Genomic DNA, 19,757 nt, shown 5'->3' with positions numbered 1-19,757 from the left:
ACCTCGCCTCTGAAAAGAAAAAGAAAGGCTTTCTTTGGTGCTGAGCCAGCATTGTAGCATCTCGATGAAAATTGGAACCTAATGTGGAAGGGGGCTGGGCTGCCTCATAAGGGGATGCGGCTGTTTTTTCAACAACCCTACGTGCGATTGTTGACACTGAAGCATGCGTTGCTTCTCGCTTGTGAAGTTTGCATTTTCTCTCCATCCTCATCCCAAAGACAGCCCAGTACCCAGCGGGCTCCTCCACTTCCTGTGTGCGCACACTGCCAGCCTCTGACGCATGGATATTCCTGACATCATCATGCTTTTTTTTCTTTTCCAACACCCACAACCATATTTGGAATATGCCTCCGCTTTGCAGACAAGCTAGGATTTGTAATGTGAAAAATTGGGGTCACTTGCATAATTCCAAATTTGGAACACTGAAAAGACAATAATAAACATGAAAACTGTTCATCCTATTTACTGCCATAAACGGTGATGGATTTTGACTCCATTTGAACAACAATATATTTGCTTGTGCAGCGATTGGGATGGCAGCGATCGAAAGATCTAGCATCATTTTCAATTGTAGAGGAGTTAATATTGTAATTATAATTGGGAGGGTACAGTTTCACCAGTTGAGGACCGTCAGGGCCTGTAAGGCCTTCTCTGCTGGCCTAAAAAAATATCGGAATCACAGACTGATGTTAATTATGTTTTGTCCTGAATACTTATTAAATAATTCCAAATTGTCTGTCAGCTTCCTTTCATTGATTTTCCCCTGGTTGCGCCACTTCCAGATGTGTGTTTTCATATTTAAGCATCTAACAATCACATTTCAGCTATTATTTGCTGCCAGGGTCATACATCTGTTTGAGGCCTTCACAATCAGTTCTGCAGGCTCTGCTGCATAAAACAAGCGTCGATAAAACTGTTGCTTTAACCAATCAGATTTCGAGTTGGCGACACCAATGCCTTCTCGCAGGCGTAGGGATACGTCAATGCTTTCACCAACTATGATTGGCTAGTGATAGAGTGGACTAGCCAGAGCTACCAAACTGTATCTGGAGTGAACTGCACAAGCAAATATATTGTTGTGTTGATTTAATAGTGGTTTTGTCAACCCGCAATGGTTGAAGAAGCAGAAGAAATGGATTTGTTTGCAGATTGACTGCCAAAGCCATTTTCAAGACGGACTTTTCAAGAAAAAAGCTGGACATCATTAAGAAAGGTCAGACAACGCCAAAGCAAGCAAGCCTATCACATCTGGGAATGAACATTTTCAGCACTAAATCGAATAAAAATGTTTGCCAGAAATACAACAGGACAGGCTCGACTTTCAGCATTAGCTTCGATGGCAATAGAAAATAAGGAGGAAAGAAAGGAGGATGGATTTTGCGTACAGATAAAAAGGATTTTTGGTGAGTAAAATATGTCTATATTCCTAAATAATATTTCAAATGTATGAGGTTATTATTGATGCTTTTTTATGTGTTGTAGCTGTAGCTGCAGTAAAGGTTTTACAGCCATAAAATAGTTTTTGAGGGTTGGATTTATTCAGACATAGCTGAAGGCGTCGGTATGAAATTCACGTCCCGCCACTGAGTTTCACTGAATGGTAGGGGAGCCTAATATTTATTAATATTAGAGAAAGATTGATTGCTGTGGATACAGAAACATTAGCTATATAGATAATCAGATATGGTGAGCTATTAAAGGACTCATAGTCAAGATAAAATCTAACAATATAATATAATAATTTTATTCCATTTTATTTCTCATACTTTTTTGCTGCAAGATCTATTTTTCAAGGAGCCAACCTTCCGCAATCTACTTCTCTTGTTGCAAAGCCTGGGCCGTGAGTTAGACTTAGTATATTGATATTATATTACTTACCTTATACAAGTATTGGTATGATGTACAGCAGTGGTGTTCAAATTGTTTGCTCCAAAATCTACTTTTCAGGGAGTCAGCCTCCCATGATCTACTTTTTTCCCCCCAGGCTATTGACAAAGCTCAGCTGTTATATATATTGATAAGTTTAGCTCACAATAGATTCAGTTGTGAGATTTATCAACATGCATGGGAGTGAGAAGTAATGGGGGTGAAAATCCACTCCCGATTCAAGCACTAGCTTACTGCAGATAGTATGCCAAATTTATAATAGCACTACTTAGGAAACCAACAGATCGACAAATCTTATTGTGTACCTGCTTTAAACAATTACATATATTCAATTGTCATTTATTTGTTTATTATTCAGTGGCGGGCCATGCATTTTGCACCTATGTAGGTCTTCTCTGGTCCTCCACCTACAGCTGCGACACAAAAACCCCATCAATGATAACCTCATAAAGCTGTAATACTATTTAGGAATATAGCCACATTTTAGTAAAATAATTTTACTCTCCAAACATAATTTTTATTTCTACACAAATTCCATCCTCCTTTATTTCCTCAAGAAGATTTCAACGATTTCATCGATATTATATAATTAACATCAGTCTATGGCTCATGCTATATATAATATTCATTCATTCATTTACTGAACCGCTCTATCCTCACTAGTGTCGAGGGGGTGCTGGAGCCTATCCGGTGGCCAGTCGATCGCAGGGCACGAGGAGACGGACAACCATTCACACTCACACTCATACCTAGGGGAAATTTAGAGTGTCCAATCAGCCTACCGTGCATGTTTTTCGCAATATGTGAGGAAACCGGAGTACCCGGAGAAAACCCATGTAGGCCCGGGGCGAGCATGCAAATATTATCAATTCTTTGTTCAAACACCGTGAGTAGCCAGATGTTTCATCTGTATTTTGTACACACTTGTCAATACTTGAAAGATCATTTTGGTTGTCTGACAAAATTAGCTCGCTCCTTTGAGTGAGCCACCTAGCTACCTAGACAAACTGAGAGGTATTTAGGGTGACCAAAGTGCCCTAATGACGCAAAATGGGGGCAGTATTGGCACAGCCAAATGCTGGCCGCGCTATAAATAAGTAAATGGATCCGTGACAAGGCTCGAATAGGTCGGAAGGGGGCAGAGTGACGGTGGTAGGAGGCTTTCCTCCCCCCCTCGCATTCATACTCAATCCACCAATGAGCCCAATGAGCTGAGCACGCCCCGCCCACTTACCGTGTGCGTATTTTTTTTCCTCGCTTTTCTCCCTCCCCTTCCCTTTCCCCCTCCTCACCCTCCTCCTTTGAGTGTGTAAATGGTCACATGTTTCCCCTCCCCAGTCCGGACACCAGCACTAGCAGGGGCAGCAGCAGCAGCAGCAGACATGTGTTATTTATCGCTCAGCCGGGGGAGGATTGAAGCGTAAAAAAAAGGACTTGCCGCGCGTCCCTTGATTCTTCGTCGTCTTCTTCCTTCTCCTCGTGTAAGTGTTCGAAGAGTGAAATGGCAAGTCCGCCGAGTGACGCCAGCCCCCCACTCCCGGCCGCCGGCGTGAAGAAGTGTGGCTACCTACGGAAGCACAAACACGGACACAAGCGGTTCTTCGTGCTCCGGGAGCCCGCCGAGGGCTCCCCTGCCCGGCTGGAGTACTACGAAAGTGAGAAGAAATGGAGGAACAAGTCCGCCGCCAAGAGGGTCATTCCGCTGGACTGCTGCCTGAACGTCAACAAGCGTGCGGACGCCAAACACAAATACCTCATAGCGCTCTACACCAAGGACGAGTACTTTGCCGTGGCCGCCGATAGCGAGGGCGAGCAGGAGGGCTGGTACCGCGGGCTGACGGATTTAATCACCGAGGGGAGAGAGTTCGACGGCTCGGCGTCCAACTCCGCGTCCTCGCTGGTGGGCTTTGACGAGGCGAGCTACGGAGTGATCACTCCGGTCAACGCCGCCTACAAGGAGGTATGGCAGGTTAACATGAAGTCCAAAGGCTTGGGGCAGAGTAGAAATCTAACCGGGGTCTACAGGCTCTGCCTATCCACTCGGACTATTAGTTTCGTCAAGCTCAACACGGAGGTGGCCTCGGTCATTTTGCAGCTCATGAATATCCGGAGGTGCGGCCACTCTGACAGCTTCTTCTTCATCGAGGTGGGTCGGTCTGCAGCCACAGGACCTGGCGAGCTTTGGATGCAAGCCGACGATTCGGTGGTGGCGCAGAACATCCACGAAACCATCCTGGAAGCCATGAAGTCTATGAAGGAGTTGTCGGAATTCCGCCCCCGGAGCAAAAGCCAGTCATCGGGTACCAACCCCATCTCTGTGCCGACCAGGCGGCACCTCAACCACCCTCCCCCGAGCCAGACCGGTCTCCTCCGGAGGTCGCGCACCGACAGCATGGCCACGACCTCGCCCGTGGGGAAATTCTCTTCCTGTCGGATACGCACGGCAAGCGAGGGTGACGGCACCATGACACGCCCTATGTCGGTGAACGGGAGCCCCCTCAGCCCGGGGGTCCACCGCACTCTCTTGAGCAGGTCTCACACCATCACAGTGCGCCCGTGTCGGACGTTCGAATCTTCCTCCCTGCAACACAGTAAGTCCATATCTATGCCTCTGTCTCATTCTCCTCCGATGGCCGCCCCCAGCCTCGCAAGCCTGTCCTCGTGTCCGGATGGCAGTGCGCCACGTCCCTCTAGCTGCAGTGCCTCCTTTTCGGGCTCCCCGAGTGACGCCGGTTTCATATCGTGCGAGGAGTACGGCTCCAGCCCCGCGTACGGTAGCAATACGCCGGAATCTCTCCGTGCGGACACTCCCCCCTCTCGGGACGGTAGCAGGCTTGATGGCTACATGGTGATGGAACAACAGAACCATCGGTGGTTACCGGAGTTGGACAAGGCTTATCGGAAGCGCACATACTCCTTGACAACCCCCCGCCAGCAGAGATGTCTCCCACAAGTGTCTTCGGCTTCTCTGGACGAGTACACCCTAATGAGGGCCACTTACACCAGTGGCAGCCAGACTTCTCGCAGGTGCCTCACAGCCTCTCCAAAAGGCACATATCCAGATGAGTGCAGGGACCTCCAAGCCGGTTTGAACTGTCCTCAGGGTGACAGTGGTTACATGCCTATGATGCCGGGCGTGGCACAAAATGAATCGGGAGCCAAGAATGACCCTTACATGCCTATGAGCCCCATGTGCGTCTCTGCGCCGAAGCAGATCATCAACCCCCGATCTCACCCCTCCTTTACTGCAGGGCAGGCCCTGCACACAGACTCCCCGGGCAGCGTTTCCCTCGAGGATAACGGCTACATGCGCATGTGGTGTGGAATCAAAATGTCAATGGAGAGCAATGACGGAAAACTAACTAACGGAGAGTATCTGAACATGTCTCCTGTCGACCATCTGTTAGCATTCATACCCCGAGACCATGTCCATAGTTCTTCTGGAGGAGAGCAACAACACAGACCACTTTATCCTTATTCTTCACTTAAAGGGCAGTTGCAGCGCAACGGCTCCACTGACACAGACCAATATGTGGTGATGTGTTTACAGAGACAGCGAATAGAAGAGGAGTCCAACTACTGTCCCGCCTCATTGGTAGACTCTGTGACATCGGGCACCCCCTCACCCTCATCCACCATCCCTCCTATCAGAGGAGCTCGGAGTGACGGAGGTATACTGCACAGGAGCAGGGCGTGTCGACCCACCCGCCTGGCTCTGGATGCCGTCAGAACCTTACCGTGCATGAGTGAACACCCGCCCCCCTCCGAGCCTCGCAGCCCAGGGGAATATATTAACATTGACTTCAGCGGCGTGTCTAGTGACATGGCGGCATCCGAAAGATCCGAAGACTCAAAGCACACAGACGCGGGGTCACCACCCCTCTCTGACTATGTCAATGTGGACCTCGCCTCCCCTAAAAGTGCATTCTCTCCCCCAGGAGAAAGTGTAATTCGGAAGGAACACAGTAAAGGCGCAGAAGCACAGGCAAAGGAGACGGTAGATGAATATCCTCTTCAGCATCGCTTGAGTCCAACGTGTCAGCCGGCTGCAGCCAAAGACGACTACACCGAGATGACGTTTGGTCCTTTCAGCACCGATGCCAACGCCTCCCTCCCCGCCAGCCCGGCTTCGTGTGTCCAAAGACTGAGTCTCGACAGCAGCCTCGTGGCTGATGGGGTACCAGCAGCACCGGTGGATTCTTTTCTTCTCGGTGGACCTTCCCTGAATGTCCCGCTCGCAGATCCGCACCGAGGGGCCAAAGTTATTCGCGCCGACCCTCAAGGACGTCGGCGGCATAGCTCCGAGACCTTCTCATCTACCACCACGGTCACACCTGTGTGCCCATCCTTTGCCCATGAAACCAAGCGCCACAGTTCGGCCTCAGTGGAAAATGTTTCCCACAGCGCGCGGGGTTCGGAGGGATCTGACGAGGACTACGGTGGTGGCGCCTCCATGTGCAGGGAGACATCTGCGGGCTATCAGAACGGACTCAACTATATTGCCTTAAACTTGATGGAGAGCACCCTCGGGGGGTGCCGGTTAGGGGACTGTGACGGACTCCTGAGATTCAAAAGCGCCTGTGGATGCAAGGGGGGCATGAATGGCTTCAACTCCAGCCCTTATGCCAGTCTAGGATTCAAGGAGACGGCCGCCGCCGCAGTGAAAGGTGAGTGCCACTACATGTGCTATATGCGCTTTCATTCAGGATGCTTTCATTCATGAAGGGAGTGGTGTCATTACTAGAGCAGGATCTGTCGTAGCGCTTGTGTGTACTCTACAAATTGACTCGTGGTTGCTATGCAGCGCCAGGCTCATTTTCATTCCCGAGTTGTGAAAAACTGTGAGAGCATAGTGTTCCAGCCCGCAGCGTTGTCACTGACTCTAATCTCAAAGCTGTTCAATCCTAATGGATTTTTATGCGAATAAAGAAACAGTATTTTGTAGCATTCTTTTTGGCTAACAACCTACATTATGTAAGACAACATTGCCGACACATACAGGCCTAACTTTGTGGCGTTTTATGTCACAGCCACTAGGAGAAGTTGTTCCAAACATGGCCGTGAGGTGCCTGAGATGTTTAGATAAGATTAGTCACCGCCTTGTCACACCCATGACACAATGAAAAATTTCACAGGAGTGTGACGTGGTGGAGAGCTGTTTGCTGGATCTTTCATCTACTTTGTGCTTCGCGAAAACTCTAAATCAATCTAGAATGCTTCTTACTCTTTCTAATGTCAACACTCATGCTTCAGACATTTATGTTTTCTTATTATTGGCCGCCGTTGGATCTCATACGCTGTAGACCACCTTAGAGTTCTATCTGCGTTTTACACACTGGCAAAATTCAAGTAGCCACACTGGCCAAAGAATTGTCATTTTATACCTTGGTGAAAAGCGAGATTATTGGTCATCTGCTTAGTTCTGTAGTGTTTATTTGTTGGGTTGTCTTTCTGGGAAAGAACAGTTGCCATCAATCAGCAATATCACCTTTCACCTCATTCTGTGTGCTATTGCATCACTGGCTTTTCACGCAACTCTCGGGGCAGGGATTTTTTTACACGGATAGGTGACCAAACAGGGCATGTCAGAAGTCACTGTTCTCTGGAAAAGGTGAAGTATTTTTAACCCATTCATTGCCATCGTCTGTAGTAGATAATGGATATATATATATATATATATATAATGTGTAATGTGTTTTTCAAAGTACCGTATTTTCTGCACTATAATGCGTGCACTAAATGAATCTTAAAATGTGTTTCTTATACGTATAAAGTGCACCAGATTACAAAACACAGCAGTAGTAGTCATGGTGGTCATGGTATTAGTAGTAGTAGGGGGTTGTGTTTTACATCCACTAGATTGAACTGCAGTAGTATTAGTAGAAGCTGTGCTAAAGGGGATTTTATACAATTATTAATATATATTTATCTGTACATAAGACTGCTGGCTTTCGAGAAAATTGAAGTCTTTTAGTTGCACCTTTTTATAGTGCGGAAAATACTGCAGCTTTTTGTTCCACTTCAACGAATGGTGGTTTTCCTGAAACGAGAAGCAACTGACTGCAATCCACCGGTTGTACTTTTAACATTTCATATTTGTGGAACGTTATCGCACAAGACTTACTGCTGGGGTTTTCAAACTATTTTGCTCGCGATCTATTTTGTTGTTAGGGTTAGAGTTTGAATTTAGGTTTAGAATGTAGGGTTAGAATTTAGGGTTCTGGTAATAATTTAGGGTTAGGGTTAGAATTTAGGGTCAGGGTTGGAATTTAGGGTCAGGGTTAGTATTTAGTGTCAGAATTTAGGGTACGAATTTAGGGTTACAATTTGGGCTTAAGTTTAGAGTTAGAATTTAGGGTTCGAGTTAGAATTTAGGGTTAGGGTAAGAATTTATTGTTAGGGTTAGAATTTAGGGTCCTCTGCCACAGAAGTCAAGACACATCGACTCATCATGTTTATTCACGATAACATGCCCCGCTTGACCATAACTGGCTGCAGATGATTGCGTGACATTGCTTGGCCAATCAATGCTGAGAGGAATTTAAAAAAAAATCATATTTTATTTCATATTAAAGTAGAGTTCGGTGAATGCCCATATAAAACTGTTGGGGTTCGGCAAATGCGCATATGAAACTGGTGGGGTTCGGTAGCTCCAACAAAGTTAAGAACCACTGGGTTACAGTTAGAATTCACGGTTCGGGTCGGAATGTAGGGTTATGGTTAGAATTTAGGGTTAGGGTTAGTATGTACTCCCATCTCATGTCTACCATTAGAAATGGCAGCTAATAAGTTAATTTTCATTCGTGCTTTTTCTAACACAGCTCGTGTTTTACCTCGTCTGTGTTTTGTGATGCTTCTCACAGAGTGACGCTTCTCGCGGCACTCTGTGCAAGTCATTGGGTTCCCCAGAAAAACAAGTGAGTCAGTTGTTTATCAATTGTCAGGTACTGGGTTTCAGGACTGGAATGCGGGGCAGTGTGCAAAGGTTGCTGGGAGAGGTGAATGCTCACTTGTTTTTGTAACCTGCCAGGATGGAAGACTCGGAAGGGGGATGGGATTTTTTTTATTTTTTATTTTTACTACGAATTACTCCACAAATTTGCTCTGCCCCTGATTGGTTGCATGTACATTTGTGATTTGACCTGGCAACCTTTCTACATAAAAGTGGTTGTTTTTGTTGTTTCATTCCCATTTCAACATATTTAACCGACCAATAGAATGATTGTAACTATTTTTTTAATTAAAATTTGGAGAGGATTTTGACCCCAAAAGTTGCTTGGTCAGATTTTAAGTGCAATTGTGAGCTTATTGGAAAATTGCAGTCAGTTTTTACGTAGCAGTTTTTTTGACCCAGTTGACCTAATTCCTATGTTGTTACTACTTATGTATACATGATCATAATAACAGTAGCCATATCCTTTATAAATCATAAATAAGTGTTAAATAAACAGTCATGCTTGTTTTTTTTCCTACTGAATTTCATAAGCACAATATTCTTAATGTGATAGAGAAATACTGAGTCCATTTGGGAGAATCCACCCAAATATTACTTGAACCAGCAGTCAGACCCGAAAAGAAAAAAATAGCTCTATCTAATTGATGAATTTGTCCAACTCTCCCTTTGCATAGCGAATTAATAAAATATTCAATGTTTTTTAATATCAATATTTTCTAAAGGGGAATTTTTAAAAACATTATATTTAATAATATTATATTGCAAATATAGGTGACAGAGTTATAAATAGTAATAAATAAATAATAAGATTTGTGTGCCTTGAGATTTTTGCAATGCAAAAAGGGAAACACTGTTTTAGACAAATGGTAAATTCTTTATGATTGTGTTTTCAGGTTATGTAATAAAAAAACATCCAAATTATTACAATTAAATATAATTTTACTAGGTCAATGACACAGAAAGGCGTCCATTATAATTACTACTACTACTACTACTATTACTACTACTACTACTACTACTACTATTACTACTACTACTGCTACTACCACTACTATTACTACTACCACTACTACCACTTCTACCACTTCTACCACTACTACTACCACCACCACTACTACTACCACTACTACTACTATTACTACAACTACTACCCCTACGACTACTACCACCACTACTCCTCCTTCTCCTACTACTACTACTACTACTACCACTACTACCACCACCACCACTACTACTACTACTACTACTACTACTACTACTACTACTACTACTACTACTACTACTACTACTATTCCTTCCAAATGACTGCTTCTCCGCAATCAAGGAGGAGATGAGGCGTTGTCTCCCGCAAGCTTGACCACATTTTCTTGTTATCACTGACTGAGCCCATAGTTTACATTCCCTTCAGTGCTGCAGTTTGAAAGCTAGGAACTTAAATCCTGTGTCCTCATTTGGCATTTGCAGTCACCCCTGTGGGGGTGAAAGGAAGGGAGGGGGTTGGCGAGGCAGTTGCTGTTCTAAAATTCAACACACATGTCAATGAATATGAGCAGGGGGTGCATTCTATGGGGCTATATATGGAATTTCTTCTTTCTGTTGGCTGTGGCTAATTTTGAATGGGTGTGGGCGGCGATTGTAAAGCTGCCATAAACCAGTGTTTTCATAGTTGGTTGATAACTGAGTATTTCTGAGCTTTTGAGATTTTTGTTACTTAGAACTGGGAAAAATTGGACTATGAAAATCATGTTAAAAAAAATAATAAATGTGAATAGTTTATATATATATATATATATATATATATATATATATATATATATATATATATATATATATATATATATATATATATATATACATATATATACACATTATCAACACGTTTTTAATTAACTTTTTTATTCTTCCTACAGGTTTTTTAAGTACAAAAAAACCCTGCATTTCTTTTCCGAGCATATTTACATTTTAGTTATTGTGTATACTTCATTCATTCAGTTTCCGAATCGATTATCCTCAAGTTTTGTGGGTTGTGTAGGAGCCTATCCCAGCTAACTATGGGCACCAGCCGTGGGACACCCTGACTCAGTGGTTAGCCATTTGCAGGGCACAAGGAGACTGACAGCCATTTACACTCACACCCACACCTAGGGGCTATTTAGAGTGTCCAACCAGCCCACTCTCCATGTTTTGGGGATGTGGGTCGGAAACCGCGGTACCAGGGTAGAAAACCCACACAAGCCCTGGGAGAACATGCAAACTTCACACAGTGAGGACCGACCTAGAATCGAACCCTTGACCCCAGAACCATGATGCCGACGCACCAACCACTTGGCTGCTGCGCTATTTCTTTTTAATCAAACAAGTTAAAAAGTTTTAAAGCAAGGTATAAAACTAACTTTCTTCAAACAGCAGAATATTCCCATTTTTCTTTTCCAAAAATATATAAATCCAAATGAATATTTGAGTTTTTTTCCAAATTTATTGAAACAAAAATGAATGTTATCCTGTTTTTTACTTTGTTAGATTAAATGTAAATAAAATGTGAATTTAAATAACTCTTAGTTCAACATCTTCAAGTGTTTAATCGACAGTCAAAATAGTTGTTGATTCATTTGATGATGAATTAGTTGTCAGTTATTGGTGGTCAAACTTTTGACCGGACGTTTCGTCGAAAGACGTTTGGTCCCCGGACATTTGGTCCCCCTGGACATTTGGTCCCGGACGTTTGGTCGACCGGACGTTTGGTCGACCGGACGTTTGGTAGAGCGGACGTTTGGTAGAACGGATGTTTGGTAGAATGGACGTTTGGTCGCCGGGTTTGCTCGCTGTCAAATTATGACAGAGAGTTTACTGTTGATATTATGATATTAGATAGAGCTGTTTTCAACAATAACAACCCGGCGACCAAACGTCCGTTCTACCAAACGTCCGTTCTACCAAACGTCCGTTCTACCAAACATCCGTTCTACCAAACGTCCGTTCTACCAAACGTCCGGTCGACCAAACGTCCGGGCGACCAAACGTCCGGGGACCAAACGTCCAGGGACCAAACGTCTTTCGACGAAACGTCCGAGTACCGGTCAAACTAGTGGATAGGTTGGTTGTTTTGTTGCTACACTACTACTCTTTAGCCTTCAAGGGCACGCCCCCACTCCAGTGTCACTTGAGCGACCTTTGAACTCTAGCGAAATGCTGTGAGTCCCATCACGGAAGCGTGTGGAATACTTGCAGCATATTTCTTGTCTGTCCACCTTTCATCTATTTAAGCACCCCCCAGCTAGTTGGTGTTGTAACAGCCGTCTTGGATGGTTACATTTAGGGGACAATCTGACTCACTCCTTCCATGCCTTGCCCAATTTAGCAGATCCACCGTTCCACGTAGTGCGTCTTCCTGTCTGCATATGCGCAGCCGGCAGCAGATGGTCGAGTGTTACGGGGTGGGGGCTGGGGGCGGGGGGGTTGGATTGGGTCAGGAGTATTTGCACCTGCCCCGCCAAGCAGCACTCACTGGTTATCTGGCTCTTTTAGGGAGGAGAGTGACAATACGCTAATGACCGGCCACCATCTGCCACAACAACAGGGAGAAGGTGGTAGTGTGGACTATAGTGGAGTAGAGAGGCGAGGAGGACGGTGTGTTCAAGAAGCCTTCTTCCACCCCTTAACCCCTCCCCCACTGTTATTCTCCGCCTTCTCTCTCCAGGCATCGCTTTCTGTTTTGCAGAAATCATGTGATGCAACCCACACCCACCCACCCCGCTTGACACACACATGCTTTATTTGGCACTGGCCGTGTTTGCTGTTGTTTTCCATACCTCCAAGGGCCGGTGCCGTTTGGACGCAGAGGCTTTCCTAATGACCCGCTAATCGTGTTTGATGAACTCTTTTAGCGCCATGATCAGAAATAGCCGCCCGAGACGGTTGGAGTATGAGATGCCTGTTTTAATGATTTTTTTTCTGTTAAAAGAGCCCAGGGAATTAACAGTTATATTATTTAAAAGGCAAACTCCACACTGGTGGACGTGACCTGGATTCGAACCCAGGACCCCCACTCGCGCTACCGGGCTGCCCCAAACATACGTTAAAGTAACAATATCAAAATGGGGAACAACTGAGTAAATAGGCATCTCCCAACATAAGGTGGTCAGAGATATAAAAAACATATAAGTCGCACTTGAGTATTAGTAGCAGGCCCAGCCAAACTATGGAAAAAATTGCGATTTATAGTCTGGAAAATACGGTACTAAATGTGATTAATCATATATTTTCACACTTACTTATTTTAAGTATGCTTCAACTCCTTGTCTCATTGTGAGTATTTATAGATATAAGCTAATTGTCTGCCATTGATGACAATAGACATTCAAACCACCTGAAGTGGGAAAGGGCTTGCAGCAAATGAACCCAGTTAACTTTTTTTTTTCTTCATTTTTTAGTTTAATAAGTCCAAAGTGTACTTTTTGGGGGGGCTGTTTGATGGCATGCAAGGAAGGAAAAGAACACTTTGTTTCTTGCCCTCACCTGTCCTGTTCGTACACCCGCCCTGCACATTCAGAGGAGAGAGCGATACATAACTCTTGAGAGTACACTAGGGCGGGATGTTCCAGTCACAGATAAAAACAAAGTCAACCCATCCCAAAATTAGCTCGGAGGTAAGAAGGCTTACGTTCGCTTGGGGATTAAACATTGTTGAGCGGCTTGTTTTGTCTCGAGCTGCTGTGTGATGCCAGCCTTTCTCAGCGGACTAGTTTATGCACAACTCCCATTCAGGAGAAACTTTGGGTATTTTACTGTATTTCCTTCATGTACTAAGGGGAAATGACTCATCATCTTTTATCAGTATTGTTAGCAGAACATACTCATGTTACTTATTGAGAGGATCGCGCTCCAATTGGTCTTCTTTCTGAAGAAGAAATGAATCAATTAAAAAAGTAATATTTACAATAAACATCCATTATTGAAATTTTAGATGTTGCTTTAGCCACAATACTGCCACATTTGATGGATAACTATTTGTATAAGATAAGTGACAAATAAAGTAATAAGTAAAGAAGGAAGGATTCCATTTTTTTATTTAATGTATTAATTTTAATTAAAAAGCAATATTCCCTAACATCATATAAATATACATAATTGCATGTTCAACATTTTTTTCATATGAAAAATGTCTTTTTAAATAAACTTTAAATATTCCCCCATTTGTTTTTGAATTTTATATAAATAACTAAAGTTTTCCTAGACATATTGATACATATCAATATTCCTCATATCTATATTTTAAAATTAAACTCGTAAAAAAAATCTATTCAAAATTTTAAAAAAGTTTCAAATATTGCTTTTTTTAGTTTTTACATATTTAGTGAATTTTATTTGGTAAATTAAAAGTCAAGTTTTTCCTTCGCCTGTAACTCATTGATTGCTTTTGACGACCATACATTTTTCTAGGCGATTAAATGTTTAGACATTTTTTTCAAACTCAAAATTGTCCAGATGATAATTTGAGCCTCTATTATTTTTTAAACATTTTATGAATAAAAACTAAAAGGAAAAAAAACCTGTAAATATTTGTTTAATTTTTTTTTACTGAAAAAACTATAAATTTTCTTATTTGTTGTTGTATTTAATTTATAAATTTGAATTAAATTAATCCATTTTTTTTATAAATGGATTAAAAGAACTGGATTAAAAGACCAGAATATTCATTTTTTATAGATCTAAAACAATGTTTATTTTAGCTTTTTTTAAATATATTTTTAGATTTTACAAAATTATTTTTGAACTAAAAACACAGAAAAAATGATTAAAAAATTACAATTATTGATTTAAAAGGGGGAAAATCAGGAAATTTAATATACATCTATACTCTTAATTTTAATTTGATCCTAAAACAGAAAGTCGGCACTCATGAATTACTTTCCCGGGCAACACAAAATGATGCGGCGTGCCAGATTTGGCCCCCGGGCCGCCACTTTGACACATGTGCAGTAGACTAATTACAATCGCCTTTACTGTAACTCATTCACCCACTCCCAGTCCAAATGGTAGATTATCACTGTTGTGAAAACTCATCAGCACGACTTCTTATGTAATATAATAAAAGTTTCCTTCATTGAAAATGTCTCTTCCCTGAAACGTTTGCATTGCGGGACAGCTCTTTGAACGGTGGTGGTGTTTACGGTTGGGGTGAGGGAGCGGCGCTTGTTTTTGCATCTTGCATGGGTCGGCCCCGAGGCACGGAAGGTCACAGGTCACGAGGCGCTTGTTGTTTGTGTAGCCGTAGATCAGGGAGGAGTCAGCCGGCATGAGGCTGGAATGTAAACACAACATATCCCAGCCTGCTCATCTCGCAGGGAAAGGAGCTTACGTCATTTTGCCTCCTTTTCACTTCACCAAGTTTGGAGCTTGAAAATGCAAACGTAAAACGTGTTTCAAAGGCGATTTTCAAGATGATATTTTCATTATATTGCTTGACAAGATATTCCAAATTGTTCCATGAAACCCAAGAATGAAGCTAAGAAATTATATATATTTAAGAATCATTTTGGTTTGGGATTTTTAGAGGAAGAATTAGACCCTGACAAGAGAAAATCACATTTATTTAGTTTTTTCAAACACAATATTAGGCTTATTAATGTTGATCATAATAATACCATTTAAAAATGTTTTTGTCTTAAAAAAAAAAATAAGATACACATTTAGAGAATCTATTTTGTCTTGAAAGTTCAACTTTACTCTTCTTGTGTAGTGCAATTCATTGGCTTGCGCGTCTGAGACGGGGTACACGGTCGATTGGTCGCCGGTCTTTTGGTCGCCGGTCTTTTGGTCGCAGATCTTTTGGTCGCAGGTCTTTTGGTCGCCCAGAAGTTTATTGATAATTACCATTTAAATCGTTGCTCAAATTCCCTAAATACAAACTGCGAATTACTATTTAGTCATACTTAATGCCCTATTAATTATTAGGCTAAAGAAAAGCTCAAAATTTCCCGGACTTTTATTGTTATTTGTTGGAGAACTTGTTAAGACCCTGACTGACGTAGCTTCTTAAAGGGACAACGCATGTACATACAAACTCTTATACACTCACACGTCGGCTCAGTGAAACTGCTCTTGGCCATTGTTAGCTTTTATTGATGCGTAGACCGTGTTGTTTTACCTTGTTTTGTCGCCGGTCGTTTGGTCGTCGGTCTTTTGGTCGCCGGTCTTTTGGTCGCCCGTTGTCGCGGTCGGGGGGACCAAAAGACGGCGACCAAAAGACCAGCGACCAATCGACCGCACACTCTGACACGGCGGCAGCCAAAAAGAGGATTGGGACAATTTTGAGGTCATTAATGTCTCTAAACAACATTTGATCAAAGATGAATTTTCCATTAATCGTGGTCCAAAAAAATATATAAAATTACACATTTTCGTTCAAATCTCACTTCATTGGCTTGCAATTAACCGTCATTCCCCATGATTTATTTTCCTGGTCACCTCGTGCTCGTCTTCTTTTGGTCCAGCGGTCCCATGACCTCACCACATTCCCGTTCCTCTCGGTCAGGTTGATTCAGTTACCGCAGTTTTTCCACCTCTCTCCTTTTTCGCCCCCTAATGAACCCAAGCAATCAGTAGGCCATTTTAACTCAATTTTCCCCAATGAGTCATCCATCGCTCCCCCCAAAAATGACCCGATTCCCATATTTTTCTTTTTTTTTGTCGTTTAGGAGTGAAAAACAGGAAAACAAAGTGTGTGTCTTTATAGTAGGAGTGTTGTGGGGAGGGGGTCCGCTGAGTCTGAATGAAAGGTTTGTTTTAGAGAATGAACGATCACATCCAGCTTTGTGAAAACAGCTCTTGTTCGCCTCCGGGGGGGGACGACAAGCGGGGTGGGAGGACAAAAATGTGGCCAGCCGTGTGTGCGTATGCACGGTGGGCTGACACTTCCGCCGCGGTTTGATAGCTGCATGCAAATGAAAGCTCACAAACAAGTGCGTGGGGGTCAAAGTTCATCTGTGTTTTCCACTGGGACAGAAAGCGACACTGTGGCGGCTGCATGAATGAGGAGGAAGGAGAAGTGGGAGGGGCGTTTGCAGGCGTTTATTAGGGGTACTCACTCGGGGTACCTGTGTTTTATGTGTAAAGTCACTGAATAATAAAGGTTTTTTTGTATTCCGCATGGTGGACCAGTGGAAGCTTTGTTAGTGTGTCGGCCTCACAGTTGTGAGATTCCGTGTGCGGTTGATTGGTCGCCGGTCTTTTGGTCACCGTCTTTTGGTCACCGTCTTTTGGTCGCCCCGACCGCGACAACGGGCGACCAAAAGACCGGTGACCAAAAGACCGACGACCAAAAGACCGGCGACAAAACAAGGTAAAACAACACGGTCGACGCATCAATAAAAGCCAACAATGGCCATGAGCAGTTTCACTGAGCCGACGTGTGAGTGTATAAGAGTTTGTATGTACATGCGTTGTCCCTTTAAGAAGATACGTCAGTCAGGGTCTTAACAAATTCTCCAATAAAAAACAATCAAAGTCCGGAAAATTTGGAGCTTTTCTTTAGCCTAATAATTACTAGGGCATTAAGTATGACTAAATAGTAATTCGCAGTTTGTATTTAGGGAATTTGAGCAACGATTTAAATGGTAATTATCACTTACCTTCCGGGCGACCAAAAGACCGGCGACCAATCGACCGTGTACCGTGAGATTCAGGGTTCAATCCCAGGTCTGGATCTTATGTAGAGTTTGCATGTTGTTCCTGGGCTTGCGTGGGTTTTCTCTGGGTATTTTGCTTTCCTCCCATCCCAAAAACACAGGCGGGTTGAACTCTGTAAATTGCTCCTAAGTCTGAGCGTGAATGATTGTTCATCTTGATGGAAAATTTTCACAGAATAAATAGCTGCCTCGCTGTGTTCTAAATTTTTTTGTTTTGTTTTTTGCTTCTTTCAGAATGAAGGCCACTGGCTCCGCCCCCTCCGCTGCTCCCGAGTGATGCGGGTCGCTGCCCATATGTCTTTTGACCCTTCGTCGCCAACACTGTGGCTACAAGGACACTTGACCTTTGGCCCCGAATCTTCCCTCGGCGCCGTCCGTCGAAGCTGCTGGACTTAAAAACAAAACAAAACAAAACAAAAAAACGTCAAACCAACTATTAATACTTGGTAACTATTTTATTTAACTGATTACACGACCTATTGTATCATTTCACAGATGTATTATTTTGTTGGACATTATTAACTCTGGCTGCCATTGACAGCGATAGATTTCTAAACCATTTGAAATGGGAGGTTTGGCTATGATTTAACAAATGCCACTCGTCCCCTTTAAATAGATTGGATGGCTGCTCGTGACAAACTCATTTCAATTAATAGCAAAAGAATGGACGCCCCAAGATTGGATGTCTATCATTGTCAATGGCATGGCGCTGAAAGAGTTCATAGAGTTTGACAAGACACAAACCAAACCTGGAGAGCACATGCAAAAAAAAGAGAAGAAAAAAATTCATACAAAATATTTATTTATTTAACATTGATGTATATGCATTTGGTGATACGTTTTCCAAATGTGTGAATATCTATGAATATTAAAAGGTGGCATTTAGGTACATATTTAAAAAAAAACTTGTTTAAAAAAACCTACCTCATCAAAACAAACAAACAGACAAAAAAAACACAGGTTGGTTAAACCCCCATAGTTGATATAATTATAAATGAAATATTTATTTTCAGATTTTTTTATTTTTATTTTAGACACCAATCCAAAGCCTTAATCTTGCCCCTGTTGGGCTGTTTTGTCCGGACCTAGCAACCCTTCACACCAGAGCCGATCCGCAAAGAATGAGCCACTCTGAGATTTCCATGGTACATTTACGACTAAACCACGAACAAAAAAATATCTATTTATTCACTGTTGACCATTTTTAAGGAGCAATGATGTTATACTAAAACACCACAACATGACCCGGTACAGCCTTGGCTCGCTAGAGCCAAACATTCAGAGCCTCCAAACAGTCGGTACCTGATCACTACAAGAAGTTATGAATAAAAAGAATGTTAAAAGTTCTTTGTCTTAGCTAGGGATGGGCATCTTGATTGAATTTGATCGATTGTGACAAATTATTTTATGGTCTTTGGTCACATTTTGACAAAAAAAATCGGAAATGTTACCTGAACCCAGTGGCAGTCAGTGCATTTCCTAGTGACGCCTTCAGCAAAAACTATTTTATGGCTATAAAACCTCTACTGCAGCTACAGCTGCGACACATAAAAAATAATCAATACATCAATGCACAAAAATGGGGTAAAAACCAATTCCTAGCAGCATTTCATGATTATATACAAAAACTGGAGCTTTTCAGACATTACAACCGGGCCAAGAGGATGATTTTCCCGGGTAAAGACAGCGATGAACGTCAATGGCGTGCCAGCAAAAATTGCCCGAAAATGGGGTAAAATCCAGCTGAAAACAGCATTTATTGATTAAATACAAATACTGGAGCTTTTTAGACATCAGAATCGGCCCTGGAGTATCATTTCCTCGGGAAAAAGACAGCGATTAACGTCGATACATCCATATACGTCCATACGCGAAACGGCAAAAAATGCACTAAAATGGGGTAAAATCCACTTCCTAGCAGCATTTATTGATTCAGATATTTCTTAGGCCAGCAGAGAATGCCTTGAAGGCCCTGACGGCACACCACTGCCTGAACCCCAAAATGAAGCTCAATAAATAAAATATGAAACATTTATTTTCTGAAAGATTTCCCCTATTTCATCTATAATTTTTTTTTTACTTTGTAAAATATTTTTCTTTGGTGTTAATTTTAAAGTCAACTAATTGATCATCAAAACCAGAGTCAATTTTTTTTCCTAAAATGTTAATTAAAACCTCAAACATTTTTTCTTGTCAACTTCCAATTATGGTCAGAAAAACTTCAAATT

At 42.6% G+C, this 19,757-nt stretch overlaps 1 protein-coding gene across 1 annotated transcript; it reads left to right on the top strand.

Annotated features, from left to right (window-relative positions):
• Positions 1 to 3,193: 3,193 nt before the first annotated feature.
• Positions 3,194 to 19,165, top strand: irs2b (insulin receptor substrate 2b). Its single transcript, XM_077617400.1, has 2 exons — positions 3,194 to 6,554; positions 17,764 to 19,165. Exons 1-2 carry the CDS (start codon positions 3,389 to 3,391, stop codon positions 17,766 to 17,768), a joined length of 3,171 nt encoding a protein of 1,056 aa, XP_077473526.1. The 5' UTR covers positions 3,194 to 3,388; the 3' UTR covers positions 17,769 to 19,165.
• Positions 19,166 to 19,757: the final 592 nt, after the last annotated feature.

The sequence above is a fragment of the Stigmatopora argus genome, chromosome 13, assembly GCF_051989625.1.
Source record: "Stigmatopora argus isolate UIUO_Sarg chromosome 13, RoL_Sarg_1.0, whole genome shotgun sequence".
NCBI classification, from domain to species: Eukaryota; Metazoa; Chordata; class Actinopteri; order Syngnathiformes; family Syngnathidae; genus Stigmatopora; species Stigmatopora argus.
Note: the sequence above shows the minus strand (reverse complement) of the source record. Positions and strands in the feature narration are given on the sequence as shown.

Coding starts and splice junctions, on each gene's coding strand:
- irs2b (XM_077617400.1), top strand. CDS start 3,389: ATGGCAAGTCCGCCGAGTGACGCCAGCCCCCCACTCCCGGCCGCCGGC.